At 44.5% G+C, this 24,955-nt stretch overlaps 1 protein-coding gene across 2 annotated transcripts in view; it reads left to right on the top strand.

The window, feature by feature from the left end:
* Window positions 1-24,955, top strand: part of MYO5B (myosin VB) — a 390,244-nt gene that overhangs the window by 248,013 nt on the left and 117,276 nt on the right. For both annotated transcript variants that reach the window (XM_032259434.1, XM_032259433.1), the window contains exons 11-14: window positions 2,422-2,503; window positions 3,035-3,175; window positions 11,513-11,635; window positions 12,434-12,517. In XM_032259434.1, coding sequence (XP_032115325.1) covers window positions 2,422-2,503; window positions 3,035-3,175; window positions 11,513-11,635; window positions 12,434-12,517 — 430 coding nt within the window. The remainder of the gene's footprint in view (window positions 1-2,421; window positions 2,504-3,034; window positions 3,176-11,512; window positions 11,636-12,433; window positions 12,518-24,955) is intronic.

Genomic DNA, 24,955 nt, shown 5'->3' with positions numbered 1-24,955 from the left:
GGAAGAGGGGTGTGTATGTGTGTGTGAATGGGAAGGGTGTGTGTGTGGAATGGGAAGAGGGGTGTGTGTGTGTGTGTGTGTGTGTGTGAGAGTGAGTGGGAAGAGCGGTGTATGTGTGTGAATGGGAAGAGGTGGAAAACGTTCTTCTCTTCTGCATAGGCTTCTGTCCTTCTCACCCCTCAGCGTGATGCTGCTGTTGAGTATAACGTGGGCCGCACACATTTGTAGCTATAGCTGCCGACATGTATGATGTTTCCAGCGTGGTGAGTGCGACCAAATCCGTCTTGTTGCCTGGGTCTTACCTGCACGTCCAGTTGGTCATTTAAGGCCATCTCATCCCCATCTTCCTTAATGCCCAGAAGCTTTCTGCTGGTTGGCCACCAGCCACGCTCGTTGGGCCTTGACTGAATCTTGCCTGGTTTCCTGTTGCAGTAAGAATTACCTCATTTGGCTTCCTGTCCCCTGGCCTGCACCCCCTCCCCCGGCTCACAATTGTTCTCCTGCTGGTCTCTAAGGTGCAGGTCAGGTTGTCAGTTCTTAACTCACTCAGCATCCTTCAGAATCTCTCTGCTGCTGCCTAGTAAATTCCAGACCCCGTAGTGTAGCCGGCATGGCCTGTGGGGAGGACCCCTGACTCTGCCCACTATGCTGCATGTCATGCCCCCCATCCTCCCCTCTGCTGGTTCCACTGTCCCCTGCCCAAAGATTGGGCCATATTGTGAACATTGGAGTTGAGCAATGAATGATAGTGTTGATATTCTAAAATGCAAAGTGCTCAAGTAAGTCAGTTTTTAAAGTTAAACCCCAACAAAATTAACCAAGCATCAGATGATTCATGAAGTACAGTCAGAAAAAATGTTGAGCTGTAGTAATGATCAAAGAAATTAAAATTCAGACATTTTTAGGTTCCAAGGAACCAAAGACACCAAAAAGCTAATATGACACAGTTGACCAAAGAGCTGTGATACATTAATATTCCCAGTCTCCCAGTGAAGAGGGCAGGACGAGATGGGGAGGACACTTGAGGCTGACCCAAATGGAGCACGGGGGAAGTTTTCCAGGTGATGAAAATGTCCTCCATCTATGTCATGTATCACAGAACATCTCTATATAAAAATTTTCTATCAAAAATGTGTCACCCCATCAACAGATGTTGAGAAAAAACTTTTAAGAAAAATGCATGAAAATATACACTTAAAATTGGTGCATTTTACTCTGTGTAAATGCTAACCCAATAAAGATGATTAAAACAAAATATCGTTGACCGGTATTAGAAGAACAAGACACTTTTGTACATTGTGAGGTGGAGGTAGTGTCATAACATACATTAGTTCCACCTCTCCAGGAGTTAATTTTCTTCTGCCTTTTAAGAAAAGTGGTAGTGTTTGACCGGGTAATTTTTCTAGGATAGCATCCTAAGGAAAGACTTATGAATTCAAAGAATTTATCACAAAATTGGTAGCAGCTAACAACTGAGAAAAGAACCAAAATGTCCTCAGTGGGGGCAGTTAAATGATGCTGCATCTCTATGGGGTGACTGCCAGCTCATGGCCACCTGTGTGAATTGAGAAAAAGGTGCTTGTGAGGGGGCCGACTCAATTTCAGCATCACCTGTCCCCTCACCTGGGCACCTTCGCAATTTTTAGGTCTAGACCATGGCCCAGATCCATACAATGGTTGATGAGGCAGATGTTAAAACTGATGCCTTGAGAACAGTGGTGTGGGGAAGTGTTTTTAATGGAATGTTAAATGATAATAATAGAAGGTAAGGCCAGGTGCAGTGGATCATGCCTGTAATCCTAGTGCTTTGGGAGGCTGAGATGGGTGGATCACTTGAGCCCCGGGGTTGGAGACCAGCTTGGGCAACATGGTGAAACCTCATCTCTACAAAAAATAGAAAAATTAGCTGGGCATGGTGGCGTGATGCCTGTAGTCCCAGCTACTTGGGAGGTTGAGGTGGGAGGATCCCTTGAGCCCGGGAAGCAGAGGTTGCAGTGAGCCAAGATCCAGCACTCCAGCCTGGGTGACAGACTGAGACCCTGTCTCAAGAAAAAAAGTAAAACGTTATATAGTTCTGGCTCTTTTCAAAAATGTCAAACTCCTAAAAGGAAATCCACCAGTATATGACTGGTAGTCAATATAAATAATAGAATGATTCATTGCTGACTTTCTTTTTTACTTTTTCTTTTCCAAAATTTTCCTGCTGTCTATGCTTTTTCTAGTTATGAAAATACACATGTGTTCTTCAGTTAGGCTCTGTGTAGTGCTAACATCTATAACAGTGGTCTCTGAACACCAGATTAGACAATGGGGATTTCGTGGTGGCGTCAGGGGAGACCTGGGTGAGAGTAGCTTTGTTGAAGTCCCACTGACTCCTTTGGCGAAAGGAGATGTCTCTTGTCTACTCTTTCCATTTTATAGGTTTGAGACATTTGAGGTAAACAGCTTTGAGCAGTTCTGTATCAACTACGCAAATGAAAAGCTCCAGCAGCAGTTCAACTCGGTAGGCTTGGTTTCCAGACCCGGGGGTACCGGGATGGGGGAGACTCTTCTGGGAGGGACAGCAAGGTCACTTCTCTTCCTCTGAGGTGGGTGGGCCCTGGCTGTTTTCTGACATCCCTTGGTTTCCTCCAGCTTTGGGAAGGGGCTCTCCACTGCTCAAGAGGGAGAACTGAATGGGGACAGCTGTGCTGAGAGGGGAAATGATTCTCTCTTTGGCTTTGACTCCCATTCCTCTGAGCCTAGGTTTCTAGGGCATTGAAGCAACAGCAAGCCAGATATGGGGCTTCCTGTGATTAATTGGGTATACAGCAATTCAGGTGATTTTTAAGTGTCCCAGGAAGTGTTCACCCAGCAATGAGGAATCGCCTAACTGTGCTTTGCTTTTCTGCAGTCATGACTATGACTTAGCATCCAAACCTTTTCTGACAGTTTTCTGCTGTGCTATAGGACCCAGAACTCACTGAGCCCCTGGGGGAGGTGAATGTTAAGGTCTGCCTGCAGTTCACTCGTGTGACCTTTTTACTTGTCCTAGCATGTGTTCAAACTAGAGCAAGAAGAATACATGAAGGAGCAGATCCCTTGGACCCTGATTGATTTTTATGATAACCAACCTTGTATCGACCTCATTGAAGCCAAGCTGGGTATCTTGGACCTGTTGGATGAAGAATGTAAGGTAAAACTGATGATGTGAATTAGTTGAATTCCAGAGTAGGGGTATGGGGCAGAGGGAAGCTGTGTGGTACAAGGGAATCACATAAGATTTCAAAGGTTGAATTTCATCTTTAGTATGCTGGAAGAAGCATTGGCCTGCAGCATACTGGAAGCATGTACCATTCTGCATACTAGAATGCAGCATGTTTAATGTGACTGGCAGGTGTTGCTACACTAGTAAACAGGTGCCTCTCTTGGGGGAGCCTGGGTGGCATGGATTGGCATGATATGGTGGTTTGGACTTGATGCCCCAGGTAGCCTAGGTACCAAGAGGAGAACTGCAACATCTAATGAGCATCCCTAGAGAGTGAAGACTCCAGTCTGGGGTCGTTATTACCACATTAGATGGCTTGTGAGTGATAGAGATGCATGGCATGGTGGCAGGTGAGATTCAGAGATTTCTCCATCTGGTTTCTGATGGGCTGTACCTGGTGGGACAGGAGGAGAGCTGACTTGTCAGCCTGGAGAGTGCCTGGCAGCACTGGGAGGGCAAGGTTTAGAGGATCTGAGTTTTTATCAATTACCTAACTTCTTTGGCCTCTGGTTTCTTGCTCGAGGATAGGGGTTGCATCTAATCTACAAAATCTCTCCTAGTTGGGTGGTTGGTAGCTAAAGGGATATATATATATATACACACACACACACACACACACACACACACACACACACATACACATACACCAGTTCCTCCAAGGTTGGAAACTCTAATCAACAGATATAAAAGTCACACGATATTTGCTATTACAAGGGAAAGAACCCACTTGCCTTTACTTTCTGCTCTCCCACATCTTGCCTGTAAAGGGTTAAGTGTAGCTTGTTGGTTTGGTAGGAGGTATTTCCTTCCAGAAGGGCTCTCCTAGTTTCATTGCCTTTGAAAATGAAAGGGAAACAATAAAACAGAAGACAGAGAAAATATACCAATTCTACAGCTTGCACATCTTTTTACCTCCTGAAGATTTTTAGCATTTCACTAGAGATGTAGGCTTCATCCTCAGAGTCAGTATCCAGGCAGAGATAATCTCTCAGTGTGGCACATGTTTGTCCAGGCTTGCCCAACCTGAGAGGTAGCAGTAAAGGTAAAACAATTGTCCATAGATTGAGTGGCATTGGCTGAATAGCTGAAGTCACAGCCTAGGCCATCCTGCTGTTCACGACTCACTTTTATTTTCTTGGTTTCAGCATCCACTGCCACCACCTGCCTTCCCTAACTCAGCCAAGATCATGCTCCTCTTCCCCAGTCTGCTTTGAGATTCCCATCAGTAACTGCCTCCTCCAGCTCCATACCCCCAAAGCTAAAGGCAGCACCATGTTCTGCGTCCAACTCTGGCCTCTGGGATGCTAAGCTGGTGTGGCTCCCCACAGGCCGGTGCTCAGGAGAACCCTGGCTTTTCACTCTCCTCCCAGGTGGTGAAGGTGAATGTCACATACAGTTCTCAGGGCACAGGAGTAGGCAGTTTGTCCTACACAGGTTTGTGGAAAGCCTGGGTGTCCTGCAAATCAGGCTGGTGGGGGCTGGGCATGTCAAGACACTGGGTGGTACTGTGTACGTGACACGTGTAAACACACTGGTGGCCGAAGAGATGAGATGAACACCACATTAAGGAAGATGACAAAAGCTCACGATGTGGAGACTTTTTGTCCCAGGTTTAATTGCTCTGGGAATTCAGGATGATTTGGTATAATCTGATAGAGCATCAGTCGCAGGTGAATTTTAAGCCAACAGGTGTTATTTCATTTGTCAAAACTTGTTGAACTGTACACTTCAGTGAAAGGGTGCATTTTACTGCATGGAAATTATTCTGCAGTAAACCTGACTTTAAAACATAGGGGGGCCTGGAAGCACCCGTGGCTATGAGCCTGAGCAGGGTTGGGAGTCTCCCTGGAGTTGCCGTGACTGGGCAACTCGGTGCCCCTTGGGAGGGATCCTGTTGGGCTGTGGAAGCAGCCTCAGACACGTCCTTTCCTCCCTGTCTCTTGGTTACTTTGCATGGTGAGAACGAATAGAGATTGCACTGTGAACAGTTGGGCTCTGTGACCCCATGTGACAGGACACGGTCACATGAAGGATTGGACTCATGGTGCAGAAGCAGCCAGCAGAAAAATCACTTTTCATGGAGAAGCTGTGCAGTGACAGTCAGAGTAGTGAGCTGGGGTTTAAGTGAGAAGCGTGGAGATGGCGTGGCCATGGGTTTAGAGGGGCAGCATGCTGGGAGTGCTCCGCAGGGCCTGTGACTGATGCCACGGCTGCAAAAGAGAGTGCAGACTGGACCAGAATATTAAACCACCTGAGGTGGAAAAACCCCTTTGCAGACAGGCCCCAAACAAGCCACAAACTACAGTTGTTCCTAAGTTATCCAAGCCCACTCCTCCAAGAAGGTGTTTGATTGTCAGAAATGTTAATTTCCAGGCTGCTCTTAACAAGACTCTCCAAAGATGCCTGGTGGCCGGTGGGTAGTGGGTGTACACCAGCCCCTGCTGCCTTCTAAGCCCTGTTTGGGTTGGTAGTTCCTGCTGACCTCTTCCCACTCATCAGTCCCCCTTTCTCGCAGAAGAACAGGAAACCTTGAACCCTGGAAGCAATGCCAGCGAATGAAGCCCAGGCACTGTCTCAGGTTGGAGATGTTGGAGCACTCACCAGCGGGCCTGAGTAGGGTGGCAGGCTCTGCCCTGTGCCCTGTGATGAGGATTCTTTGTTTCCTGGAAGGGAGGAAATCACTCAGGACTGTGGAGTGAGATCAGCTCACTCAGTGGGGAGGCCAATGTCCCCTGCCCCCTGTTTCCTCACCTGGCCCAGCCTGCTGTCAGGAGAGTTTACTCTGTATTCAGATTGTGGTTTCTTAAGAAGTAGCCCCAAAGGTTTCCTTCTCTGGCACTTTCATGTCGAGGTATGACTCCTGCGATGGAGGGAAGTGAAGTGCCATTCCCACGTCCATCTGTTCATTCACATGGGAAGCCACATGTTCACGGAATAGTGCACTGAGCCCTGCACACGTTGAAAGGGTCAAGTGTCAAAGGCAGGCACTGAAGTGTCATCTATGATAACAAAGAACCAGAAATGCTGTGGAGGAAATGACAGAAGAAAAAGCGTCGTGGGGAGAGCGTTCCCAAGAAAAGTCAGATGAGGAGGGGCATTCCACATGAAGGGAATGTCACACTTGGAGAACTTGAAGTGATCTGATTTATCTGGAACTCCTGGTGGGGCAGGTGAGGTTGGAAAGTAGGGACCATGGGAGACTGAGAGGCCATGTCCACCCAGAGCAGGCATTTGGGCTTTGAAGGCATTTGGGCTTTGAAGCCTACCCTGAAGGCTCTGGGGATCAGCCTATGGGGGAGAAGCAGGAGAGAGAGGGCCAGATGTGAATGATCAGATCAGCAGGTCTCCCAGACTGTGTGCAAGCTGAGCTGGGGAGAGCCTGGAGGGGGCGGCACTGTGAGCCCAGGCAGGAGGGAACCAGGGCTTCCGGGAGCTCGGCAGGGAGAGGGTCTCTGTGAGTCCCTGGAGGGGAGCACTTCCTTCCAAGGGAGTTGTTGGGGCAGGAGCCTAATTTCGGTAATTTGAGAAGAACAGGAGGTGAGGCAGCGGAGACAGTGAGTTTGAACTTTCAGAGGCTTGGCTGTGAACAGGAGGGGATGCGAGAGAGGAGCATGGGCGTGGGCGGACTGTGGTCTGCCAGGAGGCAGGGGTGGGTGGATGGAAAGCCAGCCAGGAGGGAGGCCTTTCTCCCATGAGAAGGACAGAAGAGGGATGGCTGTGGGTGCAGATGAAAGTCTCTGCATGTTGCAGCAGGAGTTTTGGATTTCCTGCTTGACAGCCTCTATTTCGCAGTGAAGGAGATGAGGCATCTGCTGAGAGGTGGCAGGGTCAGAAGCTTGAAGAGAATGGAGGAAGGTGGGAATGGCTGCCCAGTAAGCAGAAAGAGAAATTGCAGAGTGCACAGATTGGTTTGCTGAGGTCAAAGACCATAAATTGAGTTTTAGGAGTTGTTGAGGTCAACTTCCTGCTTAGACCTAGGAATAGTGTCTTAATCCATAGAAGCGATTCTGTGAGTGAAATTCAGTTTTTTGTTTTTGTTTTTGGCTGCAGTACTGTATTATATAAAGTATATTGGCAGGGCTTGGTTACGGGAAGATGAGTTGATGTGTGGTCTTATCCAGCCACCTAGGTACGGGGAAGGAGAGAATGGGCAGTTGGATTCATCTTGAACTGATGTTTTGCTGGGCGTGCGGAGGGTATTTTGTAAAGGTGAAATATAAAGGCCTGGAAGCAGCACTGGGTGTGGTTGGCAGGTGAGGAGGAAGGAGCTGCCTCCATTCCAGGAGAGTGAGGACAGCAGAGTCCTGGGAGGCCCAGCTGGGCTTCTGTGATGGCAAAGAGGGGCAGGGCCGGAGCGTATTCCTTAAAGAGCCTGGGAATCCAGAGGTACTTAAGGTGCAATGATGTGAGAGGTCAGCAGCAGTAGAAGGCGTGACGGAGCCTGCATGGGTGTGGAATGGAAGGAGACAGTGAGCGGCCAGGAAGGTTGGCGCCAGTGGCCCAGGGAAACAGGAACGAGAAAAGAAGCAGACATAGAGTAACTGGCCTTGGGGTCTGTTTCTTGTTGTTGTTTTGTTTTGTTTTGTTTGCGACAGTGTCTTGTTCTGTCACCCAGGCTGGAGTACAGTGGTGTCATCACAGCTCTCACTGTGGCCCTGACCTACCAGGCTGAAGTGACCCTCCTGCCTTAATCTCCCCAGTAGCTGGGGCTATAGGCAAGTGCCACAGGGCCTGGCTAATTTCTGCATTTTCTGTAGAGACAAGGTCTCCTTATGTTGTTGCCCAGGCTGGTCTTGAACTCTTGGGCTCAAGTTGTCCTCCCACATCGGCCTCCCAAAGTGCTGGGATTACAGGTGTGAGCTATAGTGCCTGGCTGGCCTTGGGGTCCTTAACGGTCAGCTCCTGTCAGCAGCTTTGTTGGGGGCAGGCTTTGGCCTCAGAAGACGTCCCACGCCAATGATGGTAACATCTGTGATACAGATTATGGCTTCTGTTTAGAGTTCCGCAGAGAATGCTGAGAGGGGCTTAGGGAGCCAGAACTTGCACTTCCCCACTACAATGCCTGCTCTTTTTGTTGTTGTTGTTATTTTACTGGCAAGGAGTGGAGTCAGGTTTAATGTATTTCTAACAGCTTTAATGAGATATAATTGACATACCATACAATTCACCCATTTAAAGTATACAATTCAGTGATTTTTTAGTATGTTCACAGAGTTGTGCATCCATCCCAGCCACAATTTTAGAACATTTTCATCACCCTGTAAAAAAGCCCTTTAGCGGCTGCTCCCCATGATCCCCTCCAGCCCTGGGCAACCACTAACCGTTCTTTCTGTATGGATTTGCCTATTCTGGGCATTTAATACAGATGGGACCTTTGCTTTTTGATGTATCAGTGGCCAGCACACAAGGTCAGAGGGATTTAGGCCTCTGCGGGACAGAAGTGCCTAGACGAGGACCGAGCTGGAGTCCTAGCTCCTGGCTCAGAGGTCTCTCTGCATTGCTTTGAGAAGAGCAGAGAGAAGTTCATATGAAGCCGTATGTGGATTTCCTTTTTTTTTTTTTTTTTAAATTAAGTTCTGGAGTACATGTGCAGATCTTGCAGGACTGTTGCATAGGCACACACATGCCATGGGGGTTTTCTGCCTCCATCCCCCCGTCATCTACAAACTGGATTTCCTTTTTTTTTTTTTTTTTTTTTTTTTTTTTTTTTGAGACGGAGTTTCGCTCTTGTTACCCAGGCTGGAGTGCAATGGCGCGATCTCGGCTCACCGCAACCTCCGCCTCCTGGGTTCAGGCAATTCTTCTGCCTCAGCCTCCCGAGTAGCCGGGACTACAGGCACACGCCACCATGCCCAGCTAATTTTTTGTATTTTTAGTAGAGACGGGGTTTCACCATGTTGACCAGGATGGTCTTGATCTCTTGACCTCGTGATCCACCCGCCTCGGCCTCCCAAAGTGCTGGGATTACAGGCTTGAGCCACCGCGCCCGGCCTTGGATTTCCTTTTTAAAGGATTCAATTCAACTGCATCTTATGGAGCTACTGATATCCATGACCCAGAAGTTATTAAAATATACGATTTTTTTTTCTTTTTCCTGTAGCTATTTAAAATCTACTTCTATGGAAAGATTTTTGGAGATAAGCACCTTCTACCTGGTTCTGTTTTTGTGGCAGCCTTTAAAAATTTGTTGTCAGGCAGGAAAAGTTTACCTGTCCTGCTTAGAATCCCAGCTCTGCTATTTAATGGCAAAAAACACAATTACTTTTGCACTAACCTAATGCTTCCCCTTTATGTGAACTTGGCAAGTTACTTAACCTCTCTGTCTCAATCTCCTCATCTCTAAAATTTTTACAAACATAGCACCTAACTGACATGATTGTACAAGGGTTAAATGAGTTGATACATATAAAATGTGTGGAAAATGGCCTGGCAAACAATAAGTGCCGTGGGCACTAGCTGTGAGTATCATCTGAGACTCCGGATTGTTGTTAACTCCTGCTGGCCTTCCCTTACGTTTGGTTGGAGGTGGGGTGGGCAGTGAAAGGAGAGACTGATCCTTGTCAGAAAATATGTATACACTTGACCTTGGTTGTTGGTTTTCTCTGCTTATTAATTCACATCAGTCTGAATTAATGAATATGTAGGATTAAGGAGTCTTCTTACAGAAGTCCAATTTCATCTTCAAGGAAAGATGATTTTGTTCCTAGCCAATTTTACATGTTTGCTATGCGGGGCTTCTCACCATAGTTCTATCTGCCCCAGTTCTACCATTCCCTCAGGATCCCTCTTGCGCCTGTCCTCGGGCCAACCGGGTCCTGACAGCCATACTGGGAAGACCCCTCCTTCCTTCATACCTGGTGGTTCTAAACACAGAATGCTTGGAAACAAATATAAAATGGTATATATAGAAACTGCTGAATTAAATATATTTTATATATTTAATTGTACTGCCCGGTACAATTAATAGCCTCCTTCGAGATAGTTTTCTTTTCTTGAATTGCCCATGGTGCTTAGCACTGAGTATTCAATATTAGTTATGCCAAAATGAATCTTGAGCAAAATCAGCTTGCTTACAGAGGATTTAAGAAGTTGGTTCCCAAGTATGTAAGCATTTTCTTTATGGCACGAATTTTATTAGTTTACCATAAAAATTGCTGTGTAAATGGCTAGTGCAAGGGTCACTTGCAACCCTGCCCGATGCAAATGTGCAGTCTAAACCAAAGAAGGGCAGGACAGTTAGTGACCTGTCACTGAGGACTGGACTGATTCTGGTCGGTAGGTGTGTGCAGCAATGACCAGGGATGACAGGGGAGGGAGGAGGGAGCACTTTTCCACTGGAAGAGTTGCTGTCATCCTTGGCAATATGAGTGGTAGTTACAGTGACTCTGTTATATTGTCAATGAAGCAAGATGCTTTTTTCCTCTGAAGTCATTCATGAAGATATTTAAAAGGGCTGCCTTCAGGATTCTTAATGCAGTGGAACCTCTAAGTCTGACTCTAGACAGTGGCAGATGCAGAGATGAGCACCATGTAGATCATTCACTACTCAGTTCCCCCTGCATGGCCAGAACCCAGTTCTCAGTTCTTTCAGGGTCACATAAACAACATAAGGGACAGTCAGTCCTTGAACACAACAAACTTACAGCTTGTAGTGACGATACCCAAAACTCAGTGGTGCGCATTATGCTAGGGTATGTGTAAGAGCTTGATTGTGAGGAATTCCAAAGAAGAGAGAAGTGAGATCAGCAGTGGTCAGGAAAGGAGGGACTTGAGCCAGACCCAGATGATGGTATTTAGGTGAGTTTAGGGAAGGAAGATGGGCTTTCCTGTGGCAGGAGTTCACCTGGGTGAGCGGGTGAGCGGGTGAGCGGGTGAGCTTGACACTGCAGGTGGATGTATTTGTGATGCTGATGTCACTGCCCCAGTTGCAGGGAAGTACCTTTAGGTGGTCCCTCGGGCTGTGACTCTGCTCCTGTAACCTGGGTTTTCACCCTCATCTTCCCTAGCACTTCCAGTATCTGCCAACCAGCAGGCTCAGCTGCTGCCACAGGCCCCACAGGAGCCAATGGCAGGTGGAGGGCACGCCGTGGCAGGATCCTGAATGTGTATGGTTGAATCATTCTTCCCACCATCCACTTAAGGTCCCAGTTCGAGGGCTGAATCCACTTTCATGGAGCCAGCCTACTGATCCCATCCCTCTGCTGCAACCCAGGGCTGGCTTCTTCCTCTTCACAAAGCACTCTGCCCTGTCTCATGGTTCTGCAGGTCCCCAAAGGAACTGACCAGAACTGGGCTCAGAAGCTGTATGACCGGCACTCCAGCAGCCAGCACTTCCAGAAGCCCCGCATGTCCAACACAGCCTTCATCGTCATCCACTTTGCAGACAAGGTGGCTCTCCTCTCTGTTGGCTTGGGTAGTCTTTTGGCCCCTCCCTAAGTAGACTCCAGAGGCTCAGGACCTAGAGAGAGGGCTGTCCCTTCTGAATTCAAATGGCCTGAAGCCTCAGCTAGGTTCCCCTTCCATCCTCTCTTACCCACCCCTCCACTTCTTGGGGATGCCAAGCTTACCACGTGGCATAACTTAACAGGGGGTGCCATAGTTGTCCAGTCACTCATATATATATATAAATTATATTCTAAAGCAGTTAAGAGTCTACTCTCATGGAGCTTGAGCGAGAAGGGAGGGATGAAAACACAGGATCGGGTGGTTTGGCTTCTTACCTGGAGCCAGTGTGGCTACTCCTCGGGGTGCTGCTTTCTCCGTAGCTGGTGCATGCACAGACTTTTTCTAAGTGGATTTCTGTTTTCCACGCACTAGCCTGGTGTTTCCCAAATTGTAATCTGTGTATAAATCACCTAGGATCTTGTTAAAATACAGATTGATTCATTGGGTCTGAGGTATGGCTGAGAAGCTGCATTTATGAGCCCTAAAGAAGCCTTTTATTTTGGGAACTCCCTTTAATACAATTTCTTCCACAGTATGAATACTCAGTTCCCTCTGTGTAAACCCTGACCGCTTATTGGGTTTGCATTTTAAATGGAAACATCTGTGGGTTTTGCATCTACTCACAGCTCTTTTCAGAAAATGCTACGTGGATGAGATGAAAGTAGTTGAGAAACTGCTGAAGGAACCCAGTCAGGCTGAAGCACTAACGATTGTTCCTCTGTCTGCTTGCTGTGGCCCCAGGTGGAGTACCTCTCTGATGGTTTTCTGGAGAAAAACAGAGACACGGTGTATGAAGAGCAGATCAATATCCTGAAGGCCAGCAAGGTAAAGAGTATCAGAAGTGGGGAGTGGAGCAGGAGTGTCCACTGCCAGTGCTGGGCAGGGAGTGGTGATGCTACCCCATTGGAGGTGGAAAGGCAGAGATGCTGGGCAGGGAGGAGGCAAAGGGGTTTGTTGGTCATCTCAGTATGAAAGCACTTGAACACTATACCACTGTGAACGTGCTCAATCTCGTCTGAAAACACTTTAGTATTGCCTGATGGAGGGAAGAAAGCAAGGAGCATAGGGGTAAGGGGAGAGAACTGGGTAAGATGCCTGCTAATGGAGGGGATAGGGGAGCATGGGAGGTGACAGGAAGAGAGACGGCAATGAGCACAGTGATGGAAATGTAGCTGGTGTCCATCATGTCATCTTTCCTTCCTCTCCTGTCTGTAGATGTAAGATTATTTAAACCCCTTCGCATCTAGTATCTGCATATAATTTGTTGAGCAGTCGATAGAACCTCTCTATAAGCAGAAACTTAATGGAACAGAAGGTGTGATTTCAGGAACACTTAAATCCACTACTTTAGATTCTTTCTCTGTTAGTACCAGAATTTCAGTGATTTCAAAGCATAGGAAAAAGATAGCAAATATTGTATCCATTCTACAGGTACAGGAAACAAGGCAGCAATTCACCCAAAAATATCTTTATTTAAGCACCTACTTTGTAAGGCACTGCCCTAAACACACCATTTGCTCACAAAGATGAGCAAGACAGATTCCATCCTCTGGTTGTTCCCCTTCTAATGGGCTGTGAGTGGGCAGATGAAGACACACACAGGTAACTGTGAAAGGAGAGAAGGAGCGGGGGAGGGGGCAGTGCAGTCAGGGGAAGTATGTGCAGTGGCATTCTAAAAGCCGACTCTGATGCAGATGCTGTTGCTGGCTTTAGCCCTGCAGAGGAAACCAGGGTGAAAAAAACTTTCCAGGATTTAGGAGGCTTTCTCCCAGGCCACATGATACTGAACACACTGCAGGGGCCTGATAACACTGTAGAAATGGCAGATTAATTTCTCTTTGTGATAAGCTTTAGATGAATGCAATAGGGTGAGATGATAGAATGGAGAAAATGCACCCAGCAAAATGGACCCAGGACGTAAAACCAAGTAAACCCTGTTCCATCACGTGGCGAGGGGTTCAGGGAGGATTTGAGTCAGTAGCAGCATGCAGACTGCCGAGAACAGACCCCTGCCCAGTGTGATCTCTGGATGTCTGGAACATCAGAGATTTAGTCATCACTGAGACAAATTGTCTGTGGGTAAAAGTCAATATCACTTTGGAGTTCAACACAAGATTGACCTTGCAGCTCCCCAAGTTTTTAGGTCTCCAGTCTGTGGTGGTTAATGTGACTTTTTCCATTTTTCATGAGGGTGGTGGCATAGAGGAGGAGCCCCAAGGCACAGGGAAAGAGAGTAGACAGAAGTGGTCTGAGCACGGGGAGCCCCTTCCTCATGATGGTCTCTTACGATGCCTATAGGCCTGTGGCAACCTATAGGGCCCGGAAACCCTCTTGTCTTTGTAAAAGTTTCTTCTTTAAGATTAGGAGCAGAAAGGAGGGGTGGAGGGAAGAGAGTTGGATACTTTTCATTAAATACAGAGTCTGAGTATTGATTTCTGAGCATCTTAATTTGAGTAACTCTCAGGGGTTCCAGAATCAAAAAAGGAGTGGTGCCAGTAAAACTCTGTTACACGCACTCTCCAGCAGGTTCTCTGTTATTAGTAGCTGAGCTCCTTTTCCCTTATTTTTATTTAACGACTTGATTGAATATTTGTGTAGTATATAGCAGTAACCAACACATGTGGTTAATCTCATGGAACTTAGTGGAAAAGATGCACAGTTCAATTACAAATTGTAGTAATGCTAAGAAGGTCAAGAAGAAGGTGCTGTGGAAGAGAATGAGAAGGCCCCCAAGACCACCCCCAGGTTCGACTATCTGCTAGGAAGACTCACAGAGCTCAGCGTGTAGTTATGGCTATGATTTGTTACAGCAAAAACGTAAACAGCAAACTCAGCAAAGGGAGAGGTGCATGGGATGATGTGGGAGACCGGGCCCAAGCTTCCAAGAGTCCCTTCCCCCTGGAGTCATACAGGATGCACGTAATTCCCCCTGGAGGCGAGTCATGGCAGTTCTTTTGAAATGCCTATCAGGGAAGGTCACCTGAGTCCATGCAGCCAGGGTTTTTATTTGGGGTTGATTATGTAGGCACCCTTAGCCTAGCACAAACCAAAATTCCAAACACCCAGAAGGAAAGCAGATCCTCAATGTAAGCTATATTGTTTGCCTGAACTTTAGGCACAATGAACAGTTCTTATCAGGGAATGGTGAAAACCTTGGTGAAAATCCAAGTTCCCAGACACCAGCCAGGGGTTAAGCAGCCTTTCTAAGGATAGCAGATGCAGGCCTGCTGCGTTAGCTCTTTTCTATACAAGAATATTGTTTTAGATTGGGGATACTGGGTTTTTATTAGAAATTAAATATAAGCTCATAAAATTAAAATAGTGTAGAAATATATAAAATAAGTCTTCTTTCCCACTCTTTGACCTATCTTTTGATGGATCAGAAGTTACCCACCCTATTCTGCATGTTGGTACACCTTTTTAAGATTAAAATAACTGCATTATATACACATAGTCCTCTGTAATTTAGTTTTTCAGTTACTATTATATCTTGGTTGTCTTTCCACACGAGTACACATCTGTTTCTTTTTTTAAAAACAACTGCTGATAATTTGCTATTTCAGATAATGTAGCAGTGAATATCCTTTATGTGTATCTTTGCATACTTTTGTACAAATATGTCTGTTGGGTAAAATTTTAGAAGCAGATTGATGATGGTTCGAAGAGGATGCACATCAAAAGTGTATAGATGTTGCTAAGTTGGAGGACAAAATAGGGATGATCTACTCTTGAATGCGACTTCCTCCTTCTCTTTCCTGCCCGCCAACCACAATTCTGGCTTCCCCCCTCACCTGCTAAAACTTCCAAAGAGCCAGTGACCTTGTTGTCACCCTTGTCCCCATCCCAGCAACACCCCTGAGATGCGGTGATGTTTGCTAGCAGCACTGAGATTAACCAAAAAGGGCTTTGGCTGACCAGACCCTAGCTGGAGGAGGCCTTGAGAACTCTCCATCCTGAGCCCCTCCTAGCCTGTTTCATCCCTCCCAAAAGACAGAAAGCAAAGATTGATGCTGTATCACCATAAATCCACAGATGGGCTATACACAGACTGCAGCTGCAAATCAAAGAGTGATTCTAAGTATGCTTCACACCATTTGGGCAGATGAGCGTGTCTGGCAGCATCTGTCATTTTAGTATCTTGAAAGCTCATCATTTACTGATTGAATCTGTATTCCCTTTAAAATTTTTAGTTTTCACTGTAGCCCTATGAGGCATATGTTTCTGACTCCATGTTAAAGAAAAATGAAAACCTAGAAAGATACAAGGTTCTATGTCATTACATTAAAATTGTAATGCCTAATTTTTATTGGGTTTCATTTAGCACAGCTAAATCTCAAATCCTGTGTGTAAATTCATAAATTTACTTCATGACAGTTCATGAGAGACTGTTAGCTTTTTTCCCATTGTGTGTCATCCTTGATAAGAAATTAACAAGTTGTCATGAATAAGCAGTATGGGATAGAAGACATCCATATACTCTACCAACCAAAGGGGTGTTTGAAGAGCTCCCACTAAGAGAGTGAAATAACACGGTGTTAATGAAAACATAATTAGTAAAGCCAGTTCCATTGCCTAAGAGCTTGTAATATAGCTAATTGCTTTCTTAGCTTTCAGAGAGCTATAAATAGAGACTTAGGTAAAGAAATGCCTCTTTAAAACATGACTTCAAGTTATTAACAGACTCATTTGCTTTAAATACTAAAGGATGGAGGTTTTCCCTTCTAGTTTTTAATGTGAAAAGGAATAACTTATCAACCAGGAAAAAAAGTAAACTTTAAAAGGAGACTGTTTTCCCTCTGAAGATTTCCTATTCCTGGCCACCACTACATGTAGATCAGAGGGACAAACCATGGGTCATGTGTTTATGCCAGCGTGTGCTGGACAGTGAGGGTGTATTGGGAGGCATTTCTGGGCTATGGGACAGGCATCCCGAAGCTGTTTTTCCACTCTATCCCAGCATAAGGGATCTTGAGATGAATGTGGTTCAGAGACCACCTTGGCCCAAAGCCACCTACCCCAAGTTCATGAATATGACACCTACACCTCCTTTCCAGAATTCATATTCCAACAAACTCATCCCCGTCTGAAGCTCAGAGATCCTACCACTTCCAAATGCAATCTCAATGACAGGGACCTACAATTAAAACCTAGATTTTAAAATACAAACTCACCAGACTGAATCTTTGTCATTTTGGTACCCAAATGATAGCACAGGAGTTGCAGCAACGGCTCAGATAAGGCCCAGGTGTTCTCTCCTCATCTGCTTCCTGCTGCTTATGGCTGGACTTCAGCACACATGTCCATTGCTTTCTATGCTGATGTGTTTTTTAAAGTTTACACCCACACATCTTGTTTTGACCAAATAAGTTTGCTTTTTAAAAATCTTGTGTTTACTTTTAATTTTTTAACTTATTTATTATATAGGAGCTTGAGATAATTGACATACTATAAAACGTTCCTAAATATACTTTGAGTGTTTCCTGTTTAAGATGTCCTGGTATTTGAAAAACTTCTAGCAATACTTAAACTAAGTAGCATACTATATAGGAGAACTTTTTAGCTGACAAAACATTAACATCTCCTTTATAATACGGGAAAGTCCATGTTGTGTTCCAGAAAATGAAGTACTGAGACTTTTCCTCCAAAGTCCATTTAAAACCCTTTTAAAATAAACATTGGAGATTTTTCTCTCCAAAGAGTACCATTAGCCATGTAAAAAGAATTGATTGAAAGGAAAATGTGTTTATTATATTTACAGTCATAGATTTTTTTTTTAAAGAAAAAATTCTGGGGAAGAGATTCTTCTTATACTGTGTCTTGTTTTAGATTTACATGTCTGTTTCAGAGGAAATATCTTTCCTATTCTTCTAAACACAAATGAATAGGTGTGATTTCCAAGGTAACAGCTATGTGTCAGCTGTAATTGACTTCTTCTAAACTGTCAAATGGCCTTTAGAAAGTCTTTTCGTGCTTCTCTTAGTCCCTTTTTGATTTGCTATATATAGAACTAAATAGCAGAGAATACCAAAGCCGATCCCTGTGTACAGGTTTTAAACAAGTGACAGGAAAGTGTTGGTTTGTCTAGAGGTGCTACCTTGAGTGGTTGAGTTTGAAGGGGGCAAATGATAAGAAATGCCGGGTGGCTGCCCTGATGTAGATTGTGGTAGCTCTATTACTGCTCAGTCAGCTTATAAACAGACTGCTTAACAGCTCTAAACACATAACTGGAGTTAGTCAATTGCCCTGATCTAATCACTATACACTATATATGTCAGAGCATTACTAGGTACCCCATATATGTACAGTCATTATGTGTCAAAAAATAAAACTGTAAAAACTTTCTCCCTTTTGCTCAGAAATGTGATCCTTTGTATGAGTCCTTTGTCAAGTAAGAAGCTTGGTGACTACTTTTCATTGTGACTCTAGGTTTGTGTATAGCTGGGGCACTCCTCAGGTGAGGTATCCTTACCTAGCCCATCTTCCTAAGGGATGGGTGTGGATGGGGTCAGTAATTTGTATTTCTTGCCTGGGTCTTTTGCTATTATCTACAGCCCGGCATTGTACATGGTATGTCTTAGTCTTTCAGTCCTGTCATCAAACGAGATCTCCTTCTATGTTTGTTGAGTATATAAAACAAATTTTCAATAGAACACAAAGCATACTACACCTCCTTCTGATAAATAATATTCCAACACACTTATCTCCCTCTAAATCCCAGGTCCTACCACTTCCAAATGCAGTCTCAATAGCAGGAACCTAAATGAAAACCTAGCTTTTAAAATACCAAATTATTCAGATCAAACCTTGGTTGTATTTGTATCCAAATTACAGCACAATGCCAGCTTTGTTCACAAATCTGCCTTGGACAGTTTTTACTTTCTGTTCTTAAGTTACACATTCCCTGTTTAATGTATAAAATTAAAAGCATAGATAGCCTTTCTGATAGAAGCAAGAGAAAGGGGACGAAATCTTAAAATCCTCCCATTGGTGAGTCTGATTTCCAAGTCCCTAGTGTGATTTTGATACAGATCAAGCATCCCAAATCAAGAACGCTCTAAAATTTGAAACTTTTCAAGCACCAACATGACACTCAAAGGAAATGCTCACTGGAGTTCTTTGAATTTGGGATTCAGATTAGGGATGCTGAACCAGTAAGTACAATGCAAATTTTCTAAAATCTGAAACACTTCTGGTCTAAGGCATTTTGAATAAGGGATACCCAATCTGTACCTGTTACTGACCTTAGGGCTTAATATATTTTTTCACAGTAAAAGCTACTATGAATGATTTCTGCAAATATGACACCCCAACCACCACCCAATAGTGTAATTATGCAGATTGGTAACTTCTACCCATGCTTCAAACATCTTGAAAATTCACTTCAGAAAGTATATGAATTAGAATCATTGAATAAGCCAGTGTTTTGCTTTGCCATGACAGACAGACATGAATCACAATGACATCTTCAAAATGTGAACCTGCCTCTCTAGCCTGCCGTTACTTCCCCATGGAACTCTCTCAGCACCAGTCTGACTGGGCCACTTTGTCCTTTCTTACCCGTGTCTTGGCTCTCTGGCCCTGGTCCATGGAGCTCCCATGCCTGTCTCTCCACTCCTCCCCTCCTCCAGCTCCTTCGGTTCCTGCCACTTCCAGTGTTCAGTTCATCTATGGCTGTTCATCTATGGCTTTCTGCCATAGGCAGTGAGGAGAAACAAATGGGCCTTTAACATCAGGCTACTGGATAAGGTTTGCCTCCAGAGAAAACTCTGGCTGTTGGGTGGAATGTGTTTGGGTGAAGGCGTGCCCAGAGGTAGGCCCTCACACTTTCGATGACTGTAGTGATGCAGGAGAGAGCTGGGTAGTCCTGAGCTGGGCCAGCAGACCCTGGATTAATAAAGGAAGAACTGCTGTGACACTGCCCCATGGCCAGAACCTGGTACTTGATTGAGATATGGAAAGTCGGGTGAGGTCAGGATTCCAGCCTAAACCTAGGAAGTCAGTGGGTGAAGGTGGTTTGGGTTGTATTGAATTCGGAGTTCCCAGTAGAACACATAGAGGGAAGAAGAGCGAGCTGGAATTGTGGATCGTGGTAATGGGAAAAGATCCAGACGGGAGTGGCAGGATTGAGGGGACATAGTTGGAGCCATGGGCCTGTGGGAGGCTTTCCCAGGGACTGAGGTAAGTGATGAAGATGAGGCTTTGGAAAACGGCAATGCAAAGGAGGGAAGTACAGGAAAAAGCCCCATGGGAGGTTCTGGGAAGGGAGCCAGGCAGGGGGAAGATTGGAGGAAGTGAAACTTCTAAGTCTTGGGAAGGGGCCTTCACAAGGAGTGATGGGTCAGTGGCACGGAGGCCTTTGAAGAGGTCAGGTAGGATCAAGAATGAAACCACACTACTTCCTTTTTTTTTTTCTATTTATTTATATACTTTATTGTACTTTAGGTTCTGGGGTACATGTGAAGAACATGCAGGATTATTGCATAGGTATATACATGGCAGCGTGGTTTGCTGCCTCCATCCCCATCACCTATATCTGGCATTTCTCCCCGTGTTATCCCTCGCCAACTCCCTATCCCGCACTGTCCCTCCCCTAGAGCCCCCTCACAGACCCCAGTGTGTAGTGCTCCCCTCCCTGTGTCCATGTGTTCTCATTGTTCAACACCCGCCTATGAGTGAGAACATGCGGTGTTTCATTTTCTGTTCTTGTGTCAGTTTGCTGAGAATGGTGGTTTCCAGGTTCATCCATGGCCCTACAAAGGACACGAACTTATCTTTTTTTATGGCTGCATAGTATTCCATGGTGTATATGTGCCACATTTTCCTTGTCCAGTCTATCATCGATGGGCATTTGGGTTGGTTCCAGGTCTTTGCTATTTTAAACAGTGCTGTAGTGAACATATGTGTGCATGTGTCTTTATAATAAAATGATTTATAATCCTTTGGATATATACCCAGTAATGGGATTGCTGGATCAAATGGAGTTTCTATTTCTAGGTCCTTGAGGAATCACCACACTGTCTTCCACAATGGTTGAACTAATTTACACTCCCACCAACAGTGTAACAGTGTTCCTATTTCTCCACATCCTCTCCAGCATCAGTTGTCTCCAGATTTTTTAATGGTCGCCATTCTAACTGGCATGAGATGGTATCTCAATGTGGTTTTGATTCGCATTTCTCTAATGACCACTGATGATGAGCATTTTTTCATATGTTTCTTAGCCTCATATATGTCTTCTTGTGAAAAGTGTCTGTTGATGTCCTTCACCCACGTTTGAATGGGTTTATTTTTTTCTTGTAAATCTGTTTTAGTTCTTTGTAGATTCTGGATATAAGTCCTTTATCAGATGGGTAGATTGCAAAAATTTTTTCTCATTATGTTGGTTGCCAGCTCACTCTAACAATTGTTTCTTTTCCTGTACAGAAGTTCTGGAGTTTAATTAGATCCCATTTGTCTATTCTGGCTTTTGTTGCCGTTGGTTTTGGTGTTTTAGTCATGAAGTCCTTGCCTATGCCTATGTCCTGGATGGTTTTGCCTAGGTTTTCTTCCAGGATTTTTATGGTGTTAGGTCTTATGTTTAAGTCTTTAATCCATCTGGAGTTAATTTTAGTGTAAGCTCTCAGGAAGGGGTCCAGTTTCTGCTTTCTGCACATGGCTAGCCAGTTTTCCCAACACCATTTATTAAACAGGTAATTCTTTCCCCATTGCTTGTTTTTGTCAGGTTTGTCAAAGATCGGATGGTTATAGATGGTGTGGCATTGCCTCCTAGGCCTCTGTTCTGTTCCATTCATCTATATCTCTGTTTTGGTACCAGTACTATTCTGTTTTGACTACTGTAGGCTTGTAGTATAGTTTAAGTCAGGTAGTGTGATGCCTCCCACTTTGTTCTTTTTGCTTAGAATTGACTTGGCTATTTCGGCTCTCTTTTGGTTCCATATGAAGTTTAAGGTGGTTTTTCCAGTTCTGTGAAGAGGGTCATAGGTAGCTTGATGAGGATAGCATTGAATCTATAAATTACTTTGGGCAGTGTGGCCATTTTCACAATATTAATTCCTCCTAACTGTGGACATGGAATGTTTTTCCATCTGTTTGTGTCCTCTTATTTCCTTGGGCAATGGTTCATAGTTCTCCTTGAAGAGGTCCTTTACATCCTTTGTTAGTTGTATTCCTAGGTATTTTATTCTCTTCATAGCAATTGTGAATGGCAGTTCATTCTTGATTTGGCTCTCTTTAAGTCTGTTATTGGTGTATAGGAATGCTTGTGATTTTTGCACATTGATTTTGTATCCTGAGACTTTGCTGAAGTTGCTTATCAGTTTCAGGAGATTTTGGGCTGAGACGATGGGGTCTTCTGAATATACAATCATGTCGTCTGCAAATAGAGACAATTTGACTTCCTCCTTTCCTAATTGAATACCTTTATTTCTTTTTCTTGCCTGATTGCTTTGGCTAGAATTTCCAATACTGTATTGAATAGGAGTGGTGAGAGAGGGCATCCTTGTCTAGTGCCAGATTTCAAAGGGAATACTTCCAGTTTTTGCCCATTCAGTATGATATTGGCTGTGGGTTTGTCATAAATAGCTTTTATTATTTTGAGATGTGTTCCATCAATACCTAGTTTATTGAGAGTTTTTAACATAAAGGCCTGTTGAATTTTGTAGAAGGCCTTCTTTGCATCTATTGAGATAATCATGTGGTTTTTGTCTTTGGTTCTGTTTATGTGGTGAATTACATTTATAGACTTGCATATGTTAAACCAGCCTTGTATCCCCAGGATGAAGCCTACTTGATGGGGATGGATAAGCTTTTTGATATGCTATTGCAATCGGTTTGCCAGTATTTTATTGAAGATTTTTGCATCTATGTTAATCATGGATATTGGCCGGAAGTTTTCTTTTCTTGTTGAGTCTCTGCTGGGTTTTGGTATCAAGATGATGTTGGGCTCATAAAATGATTTGAAAAGGATTCCCTCTTTTTGTATTGTTTGGAATAATTTAGAAGCAGTGCTACCATCCATCTCCTCTTTGTATGTCTGGTAGAATTTGGCTGTGAACCCATCTGGACCTGGGCTTTTTTTGGTTGGTAAGCTATTAATTTCTGCCTCAACTTCAGCCCTTCATATTGGTCTATTCAGGGTTTCGACTTCTTCCTGGTTTAGGCCTGGGAGGGTGCAAGTGTCCAGGAATTTATCCATTTCTTTCAGGTTTACTGGTTTATGTTCATAGAGTTGTTTGTAGTCATCTCTGGTGGTGGTTTGTATTTCTGTGGAATCTGTGATGATATCCCCTTTATCCTTTTTATTGCATTTATTTGATTATTCTCTCTTTTCTTTTTTATTAACCTGGCTAATGGTCTGACTATAGGGTAGAAATAAAAAAAAAAAACAAAAAAAAAAAACAGCTCCTGGATTTATTGATTTTTTTTTTAAGGTTTTTTTATGTCTCTATCTCCTTCAGTTCTGCTCTGATCTTAGTTATTTCTTGTCTTCTGCTAGCTTTTGAGTTTTTTTGATCTTGCTTCTCTAGCTCTTTCAATTTTGATGATAGGGTATTGATTTTAGATCTTTCCTTGCTTCTCATGTGGGCATTTATTGATACAAATTTTCCTCCAGACACTGCTTTAAACGTGTCCCAGAGATTCTGGTACATTGTGTCTTTGTTCTCATTGGTTTCGAAGAACATCCTTATTTCTGCCTTCATTTCATTGTTTATCCAGTCAACATTCAAGAGCCAGTTGTTCAGTTTCCATGAAGCTGTGCGGTTCTGAGTTAGTTTCTGAATTCTGAGTTCTAATTTGATTGCCCTGTTGTCTGAGAGACTGTTATGGTTTCTGTTCTTTTGCATTTGCTGAGGAGTGATTTACTTCCAATGATGTGGTCAATTTTAGAGTAGGTGTGATGTGATGGAAACCACACTACTTCTAGCCATTGGACTTAGTGAACACTGGAGTTGCTGTCAAGGTACATTTCAGCAGTGCCGGGTGGAGGCCATCTCGTGGAGGCAGGTCTGAGGAGGAGCACGTGGAGGGCAGTGTCCATCTGTGGATGCCTTGGTTGAGGTGATTGATGGTTAAGTCATAGGAGAGACAGACTGAGCAGGGAGGGGTTTGGAGCAGGAGAGAAGCTTGAATGTTGTTGTGTGCTTGGTGGATAGAAGCCAGGGGATGGAGCGATTCAGGTATAAGAACATGCAGGAGTTCAGGTCAGGGAGTAACTTAAAGGAATCATCTGGTCAGCTCTTCCATTTTTATAGATGAGCAAGTTAAAATCTCGTAAGCAAGGTAGGTTTGCCCCGTGGGCCAGCTGTCAAGTTTCAGGTTCGCACCTAAAGTTCAGGTCTCCTGACCCAGCCCCATGCCCTTCCTGCCATACCTCATTACTTCTAAGCTCCCTGCTAGACTGTAAGCTCTCCTGGTCTCCCTTGACTCCTCTAGGCACCCAGGATAGGGCTTCACGTGCAGCAGGCTCTTCCTTATGCTGCAGCCAGGGATCTGTTTCGGAAGAACTGCCATCACTGGTTCTAGTCATTGCCGCTCTCTGTGGTGCATTGTTGCTTAGGCTCTGGAGCCAGGCTGTCTGGGTTTGAATCCTGACTGCTACATACATCTCTGTGATCTTGGTCCCTAAGTCTCAGTTTCCCCATCTGTAAAATGGACTGCAGTGGTGCTTACATCATGTGGTTATCGGGAGGCTTGGACGAGTTCATGTGTGCCAGGCATAGTTGACGTGCTCAGTAAATATTAGCCCCTATTATTTTAACCCTTTAGTGGATTCCCGTTGCTCTTAGGATAAAAATAAACATTCTTAACTGAGGCCTGCATGAGCTGGTCCCTCTTCCTTCCTTCTCACTGTGTACATTGCTGGTTGACCAGCTTTATCTTAGCCCTGAAAACATGGAGCTCCTTCAAAGGTGCCATCACTTCCACCCCATAACATGCTGTCCTCTCCATCTAATGTCCTACAGTTGAGACTTCCCTCCCTAAAAGAATTCTTTCTTCATTTCTTTCGCCCAGACCCCTGATTCAGTCACATCTTTGTTGTTTATTTCCTTTAGGATTTTCATCATCTTGTCATTGTGTTTTTAATTGTGGGTTATTTTCATTAGCACTCACCTACCATGCTAGACCATAAACTCCATGGTATAGAAGAGGCTAGACTTGTTCTATAACACGTTTGTGTTACCAGTCCCTAGCACGGCATTTGTTGCATATTTGAGAGTCAGTCAGTGTTGATGGATTAATGCATGGATGGATGAATGAATGAAT

Source organism: Sapajus apella, unplaced genomic scaffold, assembly GCF_009761245.1.
Source record: "Sapajus apella isolate SASKATOON/1434 unplaced genomic scaffold, GSC_monkey_1.0 scaffold109, whole genome shotgun sequence".
NCBI lineage: Eukaryota > Metazoa > Chordata > Mammalia > Primates > Cebidae > Sapajus > Sapajus apella.
Note: the sequence above shows the minus strand (reverse complement) of the source record. Positions and strands in the feature narration are given on the sequence as shown.